Source organism: Cheilinus undulatus, linkage group 4, assembly GCF_018320785.1.
Source record: "Cheilinus undulatus linkage group 4, ASM1832078v1, whole genome shotgun sequence".
In the NCBI taxonomy this organism is placed as follows: Eukaryota; Metazoa; Chordata; class Actinopteri; order Labriformes; family Labridae; genus Cheilinus; species Cheilinus undulatus.
In genome coordinates, this window is record NC_054868.1 from 36,558,206 (window position 1) to 36,578,841 (window position 20,636).

General features: G+C 37.2%; 1 protein-coding gene across 1 annotated transcript; it reads left to right on the plus strand.

Annotated features, from left to right (window-relative positions):
* The first annotated feature begins 283 nt into the window (after positions 1-283).
* Positions 284-19,997, plus strand: aimp1a (aminoacyl tRNA synthetase complex interacting multifunctional protein 1a). Its single transcript, XM_041785926.1, has 7 exons — positions 284-426; positions 6,590-6,720; positions 8,765-8,878; positions 12,772-12,933; positions 14,970-15,178; positions 16,926-17,094; positions 19,707-19,997. Coding segments are annotated over exons 1-7 (954 nt in total). The 5' UTR covers positions 284-424; the 3' UTR covers positions 19,874-19,997.
* The last annotated feature ends 639 nt before the right edge of the window (positions 19,998-20,636 follow it).

Consider the following 20,636-nt stretch of genomic DNA (forward strand, 5'->3'; position numbering starts at 1 on the left):
CGTGATCGTCGACGTAAAATTTGAGCGACGAAAGTAATTTATGAATGATCAATTTTCGAAAATGTTCTCACCGTTAATTCGAATAAAATATTTCTGCTCTCAGTAAAATTGTTAATGAGTTTATTTTTTTTTTATTTTAGACGAAATGTTATTTCACTATTGTTATTACAAACAGGCAATCCTCGTGGCTACCCTCCACTTTTTAAGATTGCCTGATGCATAGAACATGTGATTAGAGACGGCTAACGGAAATGTATGAGGTCCGTAGTCCATCCATGTGTTGTAGAGATCTGAAAAGGGGGGCCTGCATCGACCTCTCAGGGCTCTCGCACTAGCAGCCTGTCTGTTTAGTAAATGATCAAGCCAGCCGGTTGTCAAGCCCTCAGCCCTTCACGAAACGTGTTGGGGTTGCTGCTCAGAGTTCATGTAAGTTTTTAAAACCTACTATGTTACAACTATTGTTTTATTAACGAATAAAATGCTGCCAATAACGTCTGATCAACCGTCTAACTAGCAGCGTAACAATACTAGCCCAGAGCTATTCTGTAAAGTCGACTGGTTCAGTTCAGTTGAATTAGCTGGACAGGCTAATAGCTTACTCATAAACTGACAAGGCAGACCTTTTTTTTTCCACTGTGCCTTTTTAGAAAGGACTTTCCCTGTGTGACACTGTTTTTTCTAGTTTTTTGACTGTTTTGGAAATATTATAATTGATAATTGATTGTTTAGCTGTAATTTGCAGATGATTGCCTGATTCAATATTTATTGCAACAATCAATTTCACTTTTCGTTTATCGAGTATCATGAATGTGACATTGATTATAAAGTTAATGATTTATAATTTACTATTTCTTCACAACAGCAATTCATTAATAAACCTCACTTATGATGAGTGTAACCTGCACATTTGAGTGCTAAAATGACCTAAGTACACATAAATTATACTACAAATATTTTTTCAGTTTTAGTCAATAAATAATCCTTATATATTAGTCTTTGTACTCAAGTCAAGGAATTAGTTTTCTTTGGACTTATATAATCAGCCAAATTGTATAGGGAGTCACAATATTAGCAAAATGATATCTATGAAGCAGATTTTAACATATAAAGTGAATTATCAGTATCAGCAGATATGGAAATTTCTGCCAATATTTTGGCCATATAAATCTGTCTAACTATAAATATTGGACAAGTGAACAAATAAGTCATTGGAGTAATAGGCTGAGCCAAAAGAACTACAACAACAGAAACCTTTTATTTATTTATTATCATTCCTTAAGGACTGACATTTGTCAATTTGTTCATCCTCAAACTGTAAATTGTGTGTTTTGAGGACTGAAGTTTTAGGTTTGAACAGCGTATTGGTTTCAAATCGGCAACTGCTCAAATCCATTTCTGCATATCGAATGTTGAGAAAAATCCATTATCATGCATCCCTAAAATTGTAAAATTAATGTAAATGTAAAACATTCATGTTAATGCAATACTGTGAAATAATCAATACTTTGTGTTATACACTGATGTAAATACTGTCATACCTTTAATGCACAGACGTCTGGTGGATTTTGAATGTCAATCAGTCCATCACTAACATCATGTTTTAGTCTCCTTGAGAAAAAACAAACTTACTTTTCATCATTTTTTTTTAAATCACAAAAGAACTACTTTTGTCTAGACTTAGTCTTGTCTTAATTATGGGAAAAGGTAGTCGACTAACATTTTGAGTCATAGTTTTAGTCGACATGATTAACACTTGTAAAGACTGTTAAGCATTAAGAAAATGGAATAGGAAATACATTTTTTGATAAGTAAAGATTAAATTGCATGCTCTAAACTTTAAATTTGTTTGTATAAAAATTAAGTTTTTCTTTCATTTTGTAAAAGAAAAAATGAGACAGGAAAAAAATTAAAGGGCGTTGTTTACTTGTTAGATTGCCTGTTGTAGTAATTTCAGCTCTGAGCCGAAGGTCTTTCTTCCTTTTGAACTGCATGATTTTCCAAAACTTTATAGTGTTCCTCAACTGGTCTAGCCTCAGAACCCACCTTTACCATCATCACAAATTAGTATTCAAATTTTAGAACTGAACAACAAAATAAATATGTGGTAAGTTGACCTACTGTAGATGGAACAAAACATTAGAGTATGAACATCACAACACAATGTACACACAAACAGAAGTCATCTTTGAGAGCAGTCTTTATAAGCAGAGGGTTTTTTTCAGTTGCATTAACAGAAGGACTGAACAATTTTGGAAAATAAAAAAAGAAATTCAAACATTGTCTTTTTTAAGTTCCTCATTTTTATGTATTTTCAACAAATATAAGCAATAAATCTGTCTGTATTATAACCAACACAGTACTAGATAGATTAAAATGTAACTTGTGTTCCAGTATAACTTTTTGTATTGAAGGGAGTGATCTTTCTTATACCACAGTCTTTCTAATTAAGAAAAACATTTATTTTATTTTTACAGAATCACATTTGAATGTTTGCATGATTTGTAGAGCGTAACATCTCTGCTACAAAAAAGGTATTAAACTGTTATTTTGACACACATTTCAGGTCAAAGGAATATTGCACCTTCTGCAAATGAAGATTGCAGTAGGCTGTATGGCGATTTAATCCAAATTACATGTCATCCCCCTGACAACTTTATATCTTACTTTGAGGTTTAAGTCCCAGTTATCCACTAAGGCTAGCCACACACTCCAGGATTGTAAGCCCGATTTGGGGCAAGATTTGCCTCCCCTGACGATCGTGGGGGCGTATACCGACTGGAGCCTCGTCGCAAACGATTATTTGTCTGAGTAGTCTGCATGTGTGTGGTGTCAACACGACTCATTTACTGCTCCAAATCTCGCCGTACCCTCCCAAACCCTGAATCGTAAATATCAAACATGTTTGATATTTTATTATAGTTTAAAAACATACTTAGGTACAGTAAGTAATTTGTGTCCTATTATGTTGCGTATTAAACTGGCAGCATCAAATCAAACTATAACCTTTAATTTCTTTTTTTGTCAAATGGCTTATGGCAACCAGCGTTAATAACTCTACAACTCCCTTATTATTCCCTCAAAATGATGCAATACTGCAATGCTTAAGATAAGCACTGATAAATTGCTGACATGTTGTCATGATCGAATGAACTGAGTGTCTCAGTTCTTTTGGCTGCTGATTTTTTTTCCCATAAGCGTCTCAAAGGAAAGTTGCAAATGCAGCATTGATGGGTCAATATGTCACCTGATCAACATAAATCTATTGCTGAAGATCACACATCTAATTTTTTTTATCTTAAAATGTGTAGATCCATGCAATGCCTTCAGGTGGTGCTGGCATACTGCTCTCTCTCTCTTTTCAGTTGTAATGGTCTGATTGGCAGACAGGTAGAGCATTATCCCTCTACAATGTGTTTTTACTGTGAGAGTGAAGCATGAAAAGAGGAAACACTTGTATCCTGGAGGATATGTTAACAGGCTACTCCAGAGAGGGCTGGTGATAAAAGTTCACAGATTTACAGATTTGATTTAGACCTGCAATGCTGTCTTTGACTGTAGTAAATAGATTTACATGTAAAGCATTCATGGACTGTTAAAAGCAGTGTTAGTAAGCAAACTAGCCATGTCTATTTTTAGTTGCTTGATTAGGCTGGGTAAAGTCAGATGCCTTTTGTAGCACCATCTGTCCTCTGTACAGCAGAGTTAACATGCTTCATTTACAGGGTGGCAAATCATAAAATGGATCAAAGATTGACTACCACAGAGCAGACAGGTGTAGTAGGCACTAAAAGCTGGTGAAAGCCTGCATCTCTTTGTTCACACATTTAGCCGTTTCCATCTAAAATCAAAAACTGAAAAAGTGCCTCTGTATGTCTTTGTGCCGCCCCGGCCCCAGGACCTATTTTAAGAGCTTATCCAAATGAGATCAGCCTTTTTGTGGCTCTTGCTATTACTCCACCACTGGTCCTGTTTAAATCGATTCAGTTTCTGCAAAAACAATGCTTTGATCCTTGATTTTATCAACTCCAGCTCTTTTGTGTTTCTAATTTCCTCGTCCCCCAACATTTTGTTTTCATCTCAGGCCAGCTGTTGTTTTCCAGCGCCTCCCTGTAATATGTGTAAGACGTTTTCTTCTCCATGCCTTAGCCTTGTAAAAATCCTTCTTTTCCTCTTTTCCTTTAAGATATTATTTTCACAGCTTAACATGATAAAGGAAATTAGCACAAACCTGAATTCAAGTGCGGTTAGTTATTTGTATTTTAGAGGCTAAAAAAGAGATTATATTTTTTTTAACTTTATCTCCAGTCTAACATCAATGATCATAATGATTTAAAGGATAAACTATTTGCACCATTTCACCTCTCCTATGTTCTAACTGTAAGAGCCAGGTGGAATTCATCCAAGAATCTATCTTGTCAAAGGGAATCTGGACTGTGTTAGGGCTATTATGAGGTTTTTATGCACTAAAATACTCATATTTTCTGACTTACTGTTTCATTTTAATTTATGTTTTAAGCAAAGCATATTCTTTCAGTTATCTAGCTGTGTAACTTGAGGAAAAAAATCCGTTTTCTCACTTCAGGCATCAGCCAAAGTATGTCAGTCATGAAAATCCCATTGCACATAGTTCAGACCCACTGGGATTCCATATCACTGATAACATGTCAGGTTTTGAAGGCTCTCAAAAATATTTCAGTGTGGCCTTCAAAGTTTTTGAATTATGATTCAAGATTTTACAATTTTAGAGCGAAGAATAATATACTACACTCTAAAGCCTGCCCGATCCAGCAGATCCACTTCAGTAACATCCACTGCCTTCTTTTTAGACTGTCAGAGAGGAGTTAACTTTACACAGGGGTCATAATGAAGCCGGTTGTTTGTGGTGAAGTTGTTCTGGCATGCAAACCTTGTAACTCTAAACATTTATCTTTGTAGATGTTCAGCACAGCACTTAAGAATAACATGTCTTTCTCTTCTGCCAGTGTTTCTGGAGTTGGCTTAAAATAGCATGGAGTAAGGTCACTTTATGGGGTTCAGTCATGAACCATTGCCTCCAGTAATATCCACAAAGGCCCTGTAACACTTAAAAAATTTAACAAATTTAACTTTATCAGATGAGCTAATAGTAGTTATGTGCTTGTTGGTGTGGGTTTAATGAAATTCTTTTCGGATAGATATATTTGGACAGGCTGCATCTCAGAAAATTAAAATATCATGTAAAAGTTCATAACCCTGTGATTTGATCAGAAAGTTAAACCTATAAATTTTAGATTCATCTCATACAGAGTGAAATATTTCAAGACTTTGTTGCCTAATCTTCATGGTTACGGTTTACAGCCTACAAAAAATCAAAACTCCACTATCTGAAAATATTAGAATATTGTGGAAGAGTCTAATTTGCAGGTTCCTGTGCCTTCATTCTTACACTGTGGTTCAATACACACAACCACAATCATAGGGAAGACTGCTGACTCGACTTTTGTCCAGAAGACAATCATTGAGGTCCTTGCTGAAAGGGTAGCCTGTTCTCAAAGTCTCTATATAAGCAAATATTCAAAGAAAGTTGACTGGAAGGGAAACGTGGCGTAAAGAAAAGATGCACAAGCACCTGGTATGAGCTCAACCTTCAGATGAGATTCAAGAACTTAGGGGAGCTTCACAAGGAGTGGACTGAAGCTAGTGGATCAAGAGCCACTACACACAGACAAGTCCAGGATATGGATTGCAAGTGTTGTGTTTCCATTGTGGATCCACTCCTGAACCACAGACAGCGTCATCAGTGTCTCACCTGGGCTAAGGAGAAAAATAACTGGACCGCTCCTCAGTGGTCTAAAGTCCTGCTTTCATATGAAAGTCAATTTTGAATTTCGTTTGGAGGAAGATCTGACAGGCGCAGAATCTAAGATGCTTGGAATTTAGTGTAAAATTTCACAGTCAGTGATGGTTTTAGGGTGTCATGTAATCTGCTGGTCTTGGTCCACTGTGCTTTATCAAGTCCAGAGTTAATGCTATCAGCCATCTACCAGGAGTTTAGAGCACTTCAGTCCTTCTGCTGAAAAGCTTTATGGAGATACTGATGCCCTTTTCCAGCGGGACTTGGCACCTGCCCACAATGAAGCCAAAACTACCAGAAACTGGTCTACTGACCATGGTATTACTGTGCTTGACAGGCCAGCCAACTGATCTGTAGAGAATCTCTTGAGAAATGTCAAGAGGAAGATGAGAAACAGCAGACTCAACAATACAGACGAACTGTTGGCTGCCATCAGAGCAACCTGGGCTACATAAGACCACAGCAGTGCCACAGACTGATTGGCTCCATGCCACGTCACATAGATGCAGCAATCTGTGCAAAAGAAGCTCAGACCAATAATAACTGAGTGCATAGATGAGCATAATTTTCCAGAAGGTCAAAATTTCTGTATTATAAATCATTTTTGGACTGATGTTTTGTGATATTGTAGTATTTTTATATAGTGGAGTTTTTTTGCTATAAACTGTGATCATCAACATTGAAACAAAAACACTCTTATTGTCTTATATTTGTAGTGTTGCGGATTTTATTAAATTTTAACTGTTTGTGGTTTAGGTTTTTAGCGCGCTCCCTGTTCAAGATGTCAGGTCACAATCCTTTGTTGAGGCTGGAGCAGCGAGCGGCAGAGGCTGACCAGATCATCGAGTACCTCAAACAACAAGTCCAGCTGCTGAAGGAGAAAGCCAGTAAGACACACATACAACACCTAAATATTTCGACGCTGACTTACAAAATTAACTTGGCTTTTTAGAGCTTTTTTATGTGTTATAAAGAAGGGATGCACTGACACCAGTGTTGTCTGTGCTAATTCCAAGCCTCAGTATTTGTACTCAAACGCATGAATCATTGCTGGCACTGCTCTTGATATAATTTTACAGCATGATGTAAGCCTGTCATTATTTTGAGTAGACAGGCAAGTTGATGCAGTGGTTACAGCTTGGTGGTATTTTAACATAAATGAAGATGACAAGAGTAGAACTGACTACAAACTATGTACAGCTAAATATTCAGGAGGAGCAGTGAGGAGCATTTGATTAAAAAAAAAACTCTCATTGTAAGAACTGTAATGGTTCTCTTAACCTCCTGAGACCTGAGTTTTTGTTTGGAATACATTTATAGTTTCTACCACTAATTTGGGATAAGAAGGACCTGATAAGTATAAAACCTAAGCCTTTTCTTTGAACAGGAAGTAGTTTTGCTTGAAAACAATGTCTGCATATAAGGATAACAGGCTTATCTTACTGTACAATACAAAAATAAATATATATATTTTTTTTTTATTGTTATTTTTTACAGTCTCTGTGTGTTTCAGCCACTTAGTGTCAGTCAGTAAGAGATTTATGGTGTAGTCATGGACCACAGGAAGTTGTTAAGGGCTGGTTTGAACTAAATTTCCACTGAAAGATTTGGAGGTCTTGGAAAATTCCCTTTAAAATTATTGGAGAATCCCACTACCATGGAAAACTGAACACTGATTCACGCATATCGAGGGAGTTTGCATGGAAATGCTTTATTAGATTCTTTATCACAGCACATTCAAAAACTCATTAACCCACACAGGTTCATACCTATTAATAATTAAAGAAAATATAATACTCTCTCTTTCTGACTGAACTGCAGTATCTTAAAATTACCAGATCTCCTTACTTTATTAGATTTATTTTAACACTTTCTTCCAACTTTATTTTATTAATTTATTTCTAAAAAATTACACATTTTAGCCTGCTGTTTTATCATCAATATTTTCACCAGACACTTCAGTAAGCTTTTCTCCAGTAAGCAAATTTCCTTACATTTCAAGGAAATTACTCAAACTTTTACTTACAGAACAGGTGGAAAATTATCTAAAAAATTCAAGGGGCAGAATTTACCACTATATTATAAGAAAGGCAAAATGTAACAGTGTCCTCATGTACATGCAGGGTCTCGGGAGGTTTAGTATTTTTATGGTACTTGGTAATTGTACTATTGCATCCCGGTTAAAAAGTAATATCTGCAAATGTGTCCACATATACATTGGTGTTTAAATAGTTCTTCTGGTTTCAGGTGCTGTATGGTTACATCATTCTTACCTATATGAGTGATAAGACTTCACATAATTCAAGGTCCTCTAAACTGGATTTGGATTATCATTATATAAAACAGATTTTTTATTCATAGGAAAGCATACCTCATCTTACAGAAAAGTAATTCTGAACATTATACCATCAATTTTGACCCTTAACAAAGGGTTTAAAGTAAGCTAAAATATATTTTATACACTTTGAGTGTAAAATTTACTGTAAATTGTCAGTAAAATGATTTTAGTTGTCTAATTTTAACACCCTTTATAAAAAGCATAAAATGTTATTTCTGGTGTTTTGGTATTAATTATAAACCTCTTCTTTAACTTATCAGGATAATCTTCATTGAAGCTGTTTTAATATTTTTCATATATGTGTTTTGGACAGTAGGAGAAATGAGTTTAACTTAAATTTGCCAAACAAGAGAGGCATTTCTACTGTGTTGTGAGACTGCTTTGTACTATTTCATATTCTCAGACTGGATGAATGTATCATTAATAGGCTTCTACAACTGCAAAAAGCTACAGTAGGGGTTGAAAAAGTCAGTTTTACACATCTTAGCGGTTAGTCTATTTGTGCAAGTTGAGAGTGAGTTTTTAAACTTTCCTGTGTAATAATGAAATTTTACTCCAGTCCTGAGAGGTAACAAGAATTTGCCTTCTTGCAGTTGTCCAGGCCAGTGTCAGAGAAGAGAAGAAACTGATGGTGGAGAATGCCAAGTTGAAGAATGACATCGAGGAGCTAAAAAAACAGCTGCTGGAAAAAGAGAAGAGCAGGGGAGGTATGCAGAGTTTGGTTCCCAGCAAAGACTTCATTGAAGTTTAAAAGTATGTTTGTTTGTCTTCAGAAAGCCCTTCATGTTGTTATCCTTTTATATCTAGTTGTTGAAACAGTTATGTGGCACTGGTTTAGGAACATTTGATGTCAGTTGTTGCTGATTAGAGCAGTGTTTGGTTTATTCTATCACTGATAACATCTTTTGCTTTTTCGCCTTAGCCCACTACAACCAGATCTTTTTCTGTTTTCATTCTAAGCAACCATTGTGCTTCAAGAATCCCCTTAAGAACAATGGGGTCAATGTGTCTGTCATCTATTGTATGTCTGACATGCGTTGACATTCAAGGACAAACAGCTCAGATCATTAACACACTCTTAATGTTTTCCAGAGAGAAGTTGTATGGTTAAAGAAAGCTGGAAGAAATAAGCTATTTAACGTTATTCAAAATAACTCAATATGTTAGTGTTGGAACGCCGAAAGAATGTGTTCCAATACACTCAAGACTATGTTTTTCCACACATTGTATCTAATTGTGATGTTTATTTTTTGGTTTTTCTTTCAATGGTTTTAAGGTGGCACAAAATAGCTCAATCAAAACAAGGATAAATATGATCATTTTCAAAGGAACTTCAGAGGGCTGATGTGATTTGTTCATGACATGAGTAAAAGAAGCTTTGAGACGTGTGTGTTACAGCGCCTCTGGGACAACATCATAGCTGTCTTCTAGAAATAAAAATAATCCTTCAGCATGAAATTTACACCAGTTTACAGTGAATCCAGACATAATTCCTGCAGTGTACACTGTGAAGGGTATTTTATATTCTTCATTTTTGTCAATCTAACTAAATCAATATGCCAAATAGTAGTATTAATGCAAATTAGATCTAGGATTGGGCCGTATTCATTTTTTGTTATTGTTAAGCCTTCACAGATATTTATACCGATATACAATAGGTGTTTAAAAACCATGTTGTACAGTTCCTGCAAGCACAATCAGAGCGCACACCTCTACTCTACTCATGCTTCATTCACTCCTTGTAAAAATGCTTTGAGTTTAAAAAAAGTTACAGGGGTGCTGGAAGTGATTTATACCTGCAGCATTGTTTTCAGACTCTTCAGGTAAACAGAATAATATCAGGACTGATGACTGCGTAACACCACAGATATGCTCCCTCTTCTTTTAGAGGTAATATGAGAAATAATTACCTGAATTATCTGACAGGAGCTAGAAATTTTAAATGATGTTTCCCATGCTTTCTGATGGACCAAATAGGATGTAATTAGGGATGGGAACAATTAATCGATTAATTGGTCGTTAAGAATTTGGTCAATCACGGGGAATTTAGTCGATCTGATGTGGCCATTTGATAGAGACTAAACACGTCTTATTCTGCACTGCACAACAATATCTACCGTCATGACATTGTGAGGGGGACCATGCCTTGTTTATGTTTAGGAGCTCCAGGCTCTTGAAGGGTGAAAATAAATAAATAAATGAGAAACACTCTCATTAGTTACTTGTTTTTGTTATTGTTTTATGTTAAGGAAATGTTATATATATATGCCCATGTATGTATGTTTTTATACATACATAACAATTAATCAATTAATTGATCGTTACCATTATAGATGATCGAGTTGGCAGGTTTCTTCCAAACGCCCATCCCTAGATGTAATAATAATAATATTTATGTTCTCTTTGCTCATCAGTAACAAGCTTGTTTAGCCATGAGTTAACTGTGACTTGCAGTGATCATTTCCCATCACTGTATCACCCTGAGAAAAAAGGAATTAACATGCTCTTAAACTTACATTGCTTTTGATTACATTACAACCAGAAATTCACATTTGACTTTAAAGAGGCACACAGTGCTGTGCTGTAGTGTGTGCCATGCCATGACATGTAAGTATACAGTATGAGCAAATCCTTTTCATCCCTGGACCCTTGTTGGAAATAAACCCAACATTATTAGCAGGAGTTCTGTTATCACTTTTAAAGCATCTTCACACACAGACGGTGCTGCATCAACCAGAAACAGACACATATTCCAAAGACATTTACTGAAAAGTTATGCTTCTTAAAGAGCACTGTCTTCATGATGGTAATTAAAGCAATACATTTTCTATTTTTTAATACCCTGTATGTGGGATTATTGTACTACAGTCTATGCAGATGTCCAGCAGTCTAGTACTAACAATTAAGTCTAAACACATTTTTAGCAGAGTTTTTATCACCAAAGATCTGTTTCTGGCTTGTCTTTGTCTAGTCTTTCTCGTGGAAAAAAGGAAGTCAATGAGCAGTTTTATTCATAGTCCAAGTCCACTCTGTCGTAGTGGCGTTTCTAGAGCTGCTCCACTCTGTCACAGCCTCTCCCCTAAATCAGTAAATATGTTAAATGAAGTTACTGAATTGCAGCATTTTAGTGTTATTATCTGTTACTGACTGAGAGCAGAGGAAACAGACAATTGTGTATCCAGGTCTCTTTAAGTTTTTCTTCAATTCCAACCTGCAGTCTTACCTGCACACCTTGGTGGATAGACGCTGCATGCTGTCTGGGCAGTATTTTTTGCTAAAAATTACACATCACATCCTGGAATATTTAAGTTTTCATTATTTTTGTAAAATATGACATGAAGATATACTTGGAGTATTTTTTTATTCAACTCTAAGTAGTTACTGTGCTTTGTTTACCAGTTAGGATAATATATATTGTTCATAGAGACAATATTTTCAGAATCCATATGACTATAGGCAGGTTTATTTTAAGTTTATTTAGCCTGGACTACCAGTCAGGGTGCATTGACTATACTGTCACAGATAAGGTAAACCTGGAGATGACGTGCAGTATTTTTCCTTGTTTTTTTATTCTTTCCTTCTGTTTAACAACCAATCGGTTGGTCAGTGTGCAAGAAGTATTTCTTTGGTTGACTTTGGCCTGAGATGTTGGGCCAGTGCAATGTATTGTGTCATGTATCCTATCCTGTCCTATCCTATCCTATCCTATCCTTTTGTATTGTGAGATACCCTGTGATTCCAGCTCTACTTGTTTTTGTATGACTGCAGTTTCTTAAACATCACTCTGAATTACTATTAAAAACATGATCAATCAATCAAAAAATTAAGGAGCGTTCTTAATGTCTCTGAAAGATGGATAAATAAAACTGATGTATTCAAAATTCACCATTACTTCATTGTTGATGTGTGCAGCCATCGGAGCTTGATTTAAGTACCATACACTCTGTGATATGTCAGAACCCTTAAGGCTAAATTTCAGAGGCATGTCAAGAGTTTAAGAGGTTATTGCCTGTAATTCTTAGGTAAACCGGAAAGATTGTGATCTCAGGTCCTAACATAGAATTAAGGTAATTAGAAGCATTATGGTGATGGTGGTGCGCCTGCAGACCAATGTTTGTCAGACACAGACACTGGATTTTGTAGGAACTCAAACGTCAGGCGCCTTAAATGAGGGGTTACTTTTTCCTGGAGAGCTATTGCAGGACATTGTTCCCTGCTTTTATGGCTCCACTTCCTTGTTTCCATCTTCTTGGCCACTGTGTCATTTTCCCTTCTTAACTGTTTGCATCAGGAGAGCAGTTCTTCCCCCCTGGGTGTGTAAATAAAGCTGCCTCTTTATTATTTCATCGTATGTGGAGATGGGACCTGAACTGTGTGTGAAAAAGAACAACTTAAAGCAGCACCCTTTGTGTGTAACGAGTAATGTAAGTGATGTCCCTACTGGCAATGTAGCTATAATCAATTAATTTTATACTTTACACAACATTGGGTACGCTTCATTGAATAAAGAGATGTGTGAGAAAAGTCAGTCATTTAGTGCTCATGATCCACTATCTAATAACTTACTTTCCCTGTCCTTTCCCTTGTGTTCCCTCTGTAGTGCGTGAGGTGCCAATGCCATCAAGTAGTGCCAGTGTTGAGTGTGCCTCCAAGCCAACTCCACTCAAACCCTCTGGACCATCATCCTCTGCAGCTCCTGCTGCTGCCGTCCAGAGCCCCCCTCCAAAAGATGACAATAAAAAGAAGAAGCCTGAGAAAAAAGGTAAAAGCTGAAGGGGGAAAATATGGCATGTGAAGGGTTTTATATGAATCCTTTGAAGCCTTAATGCAATAAAACGGTTTGATAAAACGGTTGAATTCGTATACCTCACAAAACATGTGGGTGTCAGATTGTTATCAGAGCCACTGTGACAAAAGAACAACCATTAACAACCATTGATGCAATACTATTGGTTCTCAACCTGAGGTCTGGGACCCCTTAGAGGGGGGTGGGGGGGTACCTTCTGCAACATTATTTTAACCTTATTTTTTTACATTTTTATGCTAATGCATATAAAGCTGAAATATCATCCTCTTAATAAATCATTCATCTTAGTGCCAGTTTGAAAATGTTTACCTGGGACACATTTGTTGCAGAGGTTTTTTTTGTTTGTTTTATTTTTTTAAGAGTATTACTAATGTGCATATATTTATTTGGAACAAGGCATCCATGCCTAAACCCTGGCAGTTGAAAAAGTTTTCAGGAAATGTTGATTTTTGTGGAGAAGCATCATTCTTCAACCCAGACTCAACCGTTTTAGACCTGTCCTGTTTGTCATATCAGTAGATTCCAAGCTGGGGTCCAGGACTAGGGTGAGCACCAAAGACCTCAGGAGAAACGTGAGGCTTTGTCAGCTCTGAGGTTTTCAAAATTAGATTTTTACATTTGAATGTAAACCATTCATTAAATATTTAATAAAAAAGAAATTACACCTATTTTCTTGGAGTTTGGGCTCAGCTTTTTTTTCAGATACAAGAAGGAGGGGGTCCAAGGAAAAAGGCTGGTAACTAGTGCCTTATGTAATGGTGCTATACAGTTCTTCAACTGATGTAAAATTTTGATTACAAAACTAGAAAATTCCAGTCAAATCATTTGTAGGATATTACTTTCTGTTTTCATTTGGTTTCAGCTAAGCTATGTGGACTGATCAGGAAAACTTTCAGGCATTGATTGGGAATGATTAGCTCTCCATGTGTTTTGGAGTATTATAACTTAAAGAGGAACAGAAAAGACAATGACAAATGGATTAGAGTTTTTTTTTTTTTTTACATCCAGATGTTAGTTGTATGTTAATGAGGGATGTGTCGACTTCTTCTATCGGTTGTTACTTAAGGCTATAAAGTAGCTGTGTTCTCACCTCAGCTAGCAGTCATCACTTGTTAAGTACAAAGCCATGTGCGGTCCTGGTGCCTTACGTCACCATGCTGTCATCACAGCCGAGTACGGAGGAGTCATGTTAAATATCAAAGGCTGGGGTTGGAATTCATATTCTTCATAGCTTGTGTGGGTTCAGAGGAATGATTAAAGACTGCTTGATCATTTGATCAGTGCAACCCGCTGCTGTAAATGTGTGTAGGCCAACCAGGCAAGTGAAAGGTACTTTGTCTCTCGGGAGGAAGCATCTGCTATTCTGCTCTGTCATTCGATCATGCAGCACCTCCAGCCAAGAGTGGGTATTGGTATTGTCATTTAGTCAAGGTGTTTTCAACATTTCTGGGAAGGAGTGAAGAGGAATTGTCTTTTCTTTGATACTATTTACTTCTGGTTCACTTGAAAAGCATGCTCCTGCCCTGCATGAAACCCTGGGGCCGGTCATTTGTGGGCTTTGTTTTCATTTATGAGAGGAAATTAAATCAGATTCCAGACAGATGCCCAGTATCGTTTCAAGTATGATTTGTTTTTTATAATTTCCCTTGGAAAGATACCAGTTGGCTGAAATATCCTCAGTGCCCTTAAAACAAACATTTCTTAAAATATCATGCACATTTAATATAATAGCATGAAAACACTCACAGATGCCTTTCTTCAGCGAACCCCTCCTTGGATGGCTACTGTCTGACTTTATGTGATGAAAATGCAACTTACCAAACAAGAGAGATAAAGATATACAAAAATATATAAGCTATACAAAAACTATTACAGTATACCGATTGTTTTTTTATTATTTATTATTTTATTTATTTTTACCTTTATTATTATTATTATTATTATTTACAAACTGAATTTTAACAGTAATTTTTGCCTTTCTTTTCTGCCAGCTGGGGAGAAAGCAGAGAAAAAGCAGGCAGCTCCAAGCCAAGAGGAAGCCAAGGTGGATGTTTCTCGTCTGGACCTTCGTGTTGGACGTATCATCACAGCTGAGAAGCACCCAGATGCAGACAGTCTGTATGTGGAACAGGTCGATGTGGGAGAGGCCTCTCCACGAACAGTAGTCAGTGGGCTAGTGAAACACATTCCTTTGGACCAGGTATAGTATAACTCACTTATACCTGCATGCTAGTTTACTCTATACACCGAGCCTTCCTCATACAAGACCCTAAATTCATCTTCGGGTTATAAATATTTGCTATCTGACATTATTTCTTTTATTACAAATTTATAGCAGTGTTTCCCACAGAGTAATAGTCATTTATTTTATTGCAAGTGGGTTATTTTTACTACTTTGATACATGACATAACATTTGCCTGGCCACCTGGGATGCAGGTGTTTTTTTACACTCCATTTAAGAAGGCTGCAGTCCTCCAAGTGGGTGGTTCTGGTTCAAATCCAACCTGCTGCTCCTATACTTTTATTTTTTCATTCCTCACTCTCTCCCCTAATTCTCTACTCTATCCACCATCCTATTTAAATAAAGGCTTAAAGCCCCAAAATAAATATTTAAAAAAGAAAACTAAACAAATACAATCTCTTGTAGTTCTCCAATCTTATATATTTCTTTCAATTGTTAAATGCAACGATTGCAAACACACAACTACATCAAAGATGTAGCTTGTGTTTTGTTTGCTTGACAATTAATAAGGTCATTTAGATGTCAGAAACAACAGCATTTCAGGTTTAGATCACTAAAGGTATCATGTCTTCTGCTGCTCAACTACTACTGTGACTACTACTGAGATGAATGCAAAAGCAGTCTTTTATTAAAAATTGGAGGCTAATAACGAGTGCTCACAGATGCAAAATGGTGAAAAACAGCAGTAAATATTTCAGTCCATGACTTTTATTAGTGGACTGAAATGTTTGCTGCTGTTTTTAAAGTTCAGCCCAGTTAAATTCATGTGCACGTATCTGACTTTTCAATATGCAAGTTCTAAACATACATAAGACATGAGCCCAGTAAAAATGTCGACACTGTTGTAGCATTAGCAGCAGTAACACAACCTTAAATGCTCTCTGACTACCGCTGGAAAGGCCAAACTATGACAGCCTTTTGCAGCAGTACTTACTGAGGCAATAAATTGAAAACTTCATGTAAATTTCCTTAACTGTCGTATTGAGGCCATTCTGTCAAGCAGGCAAGAGTGAAATATTTGAGGAAATACATTATGGGTTTTATGGCTATACTCTGGAGTGCCTGTTAAGCTAGAATAAATAATAGGCAGCATGCAGAAACCCGAGTCTGAGACGAGCTAATCAGAAAATAACTGTTAAGACAAGTTTCTACACCTCACATAAAATATAGCTCAAGTCCAACAGTTTGCTTTATAAATAACGTTACAGAACATTAACATACTAACCCCGACTTGCCTAAACTGCCCAGGGATGAAAAATGAAACTAAAACCATACCTCTGTCCAAGCAGCATGAGGGATTTTGAATTTATGAAGCCATTTCTTAAAAGTTGTGTATAAAAAGATGTGTGATTATTTTCTGAGGTCTGTTATACATCATCTCATGAAACGCTGGATTGCTCTTCTTCTCTGTTTTTGGCAGAAACTGCCTTTGGTCTTTTTTTTCAAACTTTGGTAAACCACAGAGGTCTCCAGGCTCGAGTTTTTTTGTTTTGCTCCCTCTGGTTTTTGAAATGAGGCAAACAAACCAGAAAACGCTGGACACAGTCATTTGAAATTGATTGATTGTAACAGTCAGTACGCTTTATATTGAATCCTGAAGTACTTGTCCTGTGATGTTTTCTAAACTATGGTGGTTTTGTCTCTGTTTTCCTGTGCAAAATGGTAAAAAAAATAAATGTGTTAAATCTTCTGTCCCTAATGCAGATGCAAAACCGCATGGCAGTCCTCATGTGTAACCTGAAGCCAGCTAAAATGAGAGGAGTGGTGTCCCAGGCTATGGTCATGTGCGCTAGCTCACCAGAAAAAGTGGAAATACTGGACCCTCCAAGTGGATCAGTACCCGGGGACAGAATCACCTTCCAGGGCTTCCCAGGTATAAAACATGCAATGATTGTTTACCCAGAAACATATTTATCATTAGGATAAAATTTAGAATTACAATCATAACCAAACAAACAAAGGGATTCTTTCTCATCACTAACGGCACTCTCACACCTGGCCCAGTTGCCCCGTATCATGCTGAAACAATATTATCCTCACTCCCTTTGCACTGCTTGGGCTGGAACACAGGTACCGCTTGTACATAGGTCACCACATCATATCACACATGTTCTTTTATTTACTTAAAGTGCGGTCTAAGAGTCAGCTAACCTGTCACACCAGACTGACTGTTTCACATATCCATGGCATGGGACGTGCCTAACATCCATCATGACAACACTGCATGGACAGTGAAAGGGACAGGAAAGGGTAGGACCTTTAAAAAAACCTGTATTATCTATGTCACATTCATTATGGGTAAATCAGAAAATATGATGCAGTTGGCATGCTCTGCCACCAAGTAGTAAAACCTTTTGAATGCAAGCTCAACAGGCTATCATTGTTCATTCTTTGTGGAGCAAGTTGGTACAACAAACTCTTAGCCAGTCAAGAGAAGAGTTGACCTTGGATATTTTTGACAAAATGTTCTTTGCAGATGATGTCACAGCAGTGAAGAATACCCCTCAGGGAAGCAAGAAGCAATTACTGCATAGAGAAACGCTACCAAAGACAGTCTCCACAAAATGCTTCAGTCTTTAAGAAATTAAGGTTGTTGTTGAACCTTCTAGCTGCTAGAAACTACACATTAGTAACTAGAAAAGCACTCAGAGAGCGCAGACCTCCGCCATTAGCCCTATCTCCCAATAGTGAAGAATCCTTAAAAATATTCCTGGATCCAGATGGTGATTCAGATCACTCCCAAAATCTAATCAGTTCTTCCTTGTGCCATTTCTCACATTTCCTGAAAATTTAATCAAATCCATCCACAACTTTTTGAGTTATGCTGCTAACAAACTAACAAACCCACCCGATCACATAACCTCCTTGGCGGAGGTAATAACATTCATTCTCCTGACATGTTACAATCTCAGATCCTGGTGAAAACTCTTATTAGTTGACTCTCTAGTCCTATTTGGTGCTGGCTTAACGGCCTGATTTAACTTACTAATCATACTCACTGGCAGCAATGTTAACCACTGGTTTTCTATTGGCAGTGAGAGAGAAAAATGCCCCAATTGTAATCTTAAATTCAACAAATGTTGATGAGTTTGGAATCAAAGTACATGTAAGACATAAATAATGGAAAACATTGTTTCAGAGTCAAGGACCCTCTGTATTTAATGTGTCCCAGAATCAATGACCATTATTTAAGATTCTGACTCTGAAACTCAAATTTATAATAGAAGTTTGTGAAACTGGTTATTGCCACCCAGCCAAGGATTATCTTGATATTCATGCAGTCTTTTGAGAACTATTACAAAAAAAGGGATGCCCTCTAGAAAAGGATAAGGAGGTTATGATGAAGGTGGATCTGCGGTCCAATAACCCACAGCCCAGCTGAATAAGCTGGGGCTTTCATCCCTGCTGTCCACATGTCGCAGCCACTCCTAAAAGCTGCTTCATTCATGAAGGATCTTTTTGGCCAGAATATTTTTAATAGATGCTACATTAAAAAAAAAAGCCCTGCAGTAAATGTCTTTGGAAAAAATGTTCTCAAGAGAAAAGGAGAAAAAGGGGATTGACCAGAAACAGATTTTTTTGTTGTGGCATAAAGTCAAAGTGAGGCTTCATATAATGGAAAATAAGAGGTGAAAGAAGTTTGTCCTTCCCTGTGTTTCTCTCTCCAAAGCGCCACAGTAGAGATTCTATTACAGCGAGCCCTATGCTGGTGTGAGTACATGGTTGTAATTGCCCACATTTCCTCAACTAATTGGGCCCAGTACTTCTGCTTGAACTTAAGAATGTACGCAAGTTGCTCATCAAAACCTCCTTCACGCTTCAGATCAAAAAAGACTGTTGCCACTCTTGGGTTGTAAACCGGCAGAAATGGCAGCTTTGGGAAATGAAACACATTTGTGTCCTCATACCCTGAAAGAGTTGCACAAAGAGCAAGAAGTTGACACCGGACAGAAGCCAGACAGTACAGGCTATGATATTTCACAAATGCCAAGCAACATCAAAAACAAAGGCATCATGAAATGAGAGCCTCCCTTAATTGTTTTCCCTGAATGCACATTTTGATTCTAAGAATTTCAGCAAACGTGTTTCGAATTACAGCCAAGAACAAATGGCAGCGTGAAAAAGCTGATGCTCGACTAGAACACAAAAGTAAGTCAAAGCACTCACAATTCGAGTGGGAGAAATAAAATGAGAATTGGCCTGATAAATCATCTATATATAATGGTCAGTCATTTGATCACGATTTGTTTTGGCTTCATCTTATAATACAGCTGGTATCAGTGGATGGAAAGTTGAACTCATCTATCAATGTGTCATAGCGTGAATGTATTAAAACAGCTTTGCTGTAGGTTATGCAAGGACATGACACTTCAGTAAAAGTCCATAATAAATCAGTCATGGATCCATAAATCCTGCATGTGTGAGCATGGGTGAGAATAGAAAAGGTGACTTTTCTTAATGCATCTATTTACTTTGTAATTACAGGTGAGCCGGACAAAGAGCTGAACCCCAAAAAGAAGGTGTGGGAGCAGGTTCAGCCAGACCTCCGCACAGACGACCAGTGTGTCGCTACCTACAAGGGAGCTGCCTTTGAAGTTGCTGGAAAAGGAGTGTGCAAAGCTCAAACCATGAGCAACAGTGGAATCAAGTAAAATAACAGAGAAATAGCTCAGCTTGGCAGTCATCTGCAATGATGACCACAATGGTGTTGAGAAACAGGCTGGTGAAAGATGAAGACAATGCTTTGAAGATGTTTAATAAATCAGTTTGAATTGATGCATTTTTGTCCTCAATTGTGTCCTTTGACTTTTTTTCTTATTCAAACTTTAATCAATGCACATTCATGGTTTATACATTGGAAGTTTATCAATACAGCTGTGTTCCTACTTAATTCACCAGCTTCGTCTCATCTACTGAGGCATGTCAGCTTGATTGTGATTATTTTTAAGTAATGAGTCCAAAGGATGTCCTGTACTGGACTGAAATGAGCACTATTTGTCCCTGCTTTATCTAGTCTTGGGTGTTTTAATTAGCAGGAGATCAAAAGCCCAACTAAAGCAGATCAGGTTTCTGAGCTTTTCCAGGGGCTATTTAGATGATACAGATTTCCAATCTTCTGTCCCACTAGAAGAATCTTAATCTTGGCTCTGTGATGTCAGGACCATGTGCTTTGTTTTATTGTCCTCTTGAAAGAAAAGGTCTCCCACCTCCGGAAGTATCAGACGACACAAAAGAAGCAGACAGAGCTGTTCAACAGAGCCTCTAATGTTACATCAACAGTAATTAAGGCCATCCTGACTAAAACATCTGTCATGGGTCACAGATTTTGCACTGAACTTGTGAGAAGTTTTGAAGCTCATGAAGCGCATTTGTACATTTACAGTACATATAGCAGGCTGCAGAGTCTTTAGCTGA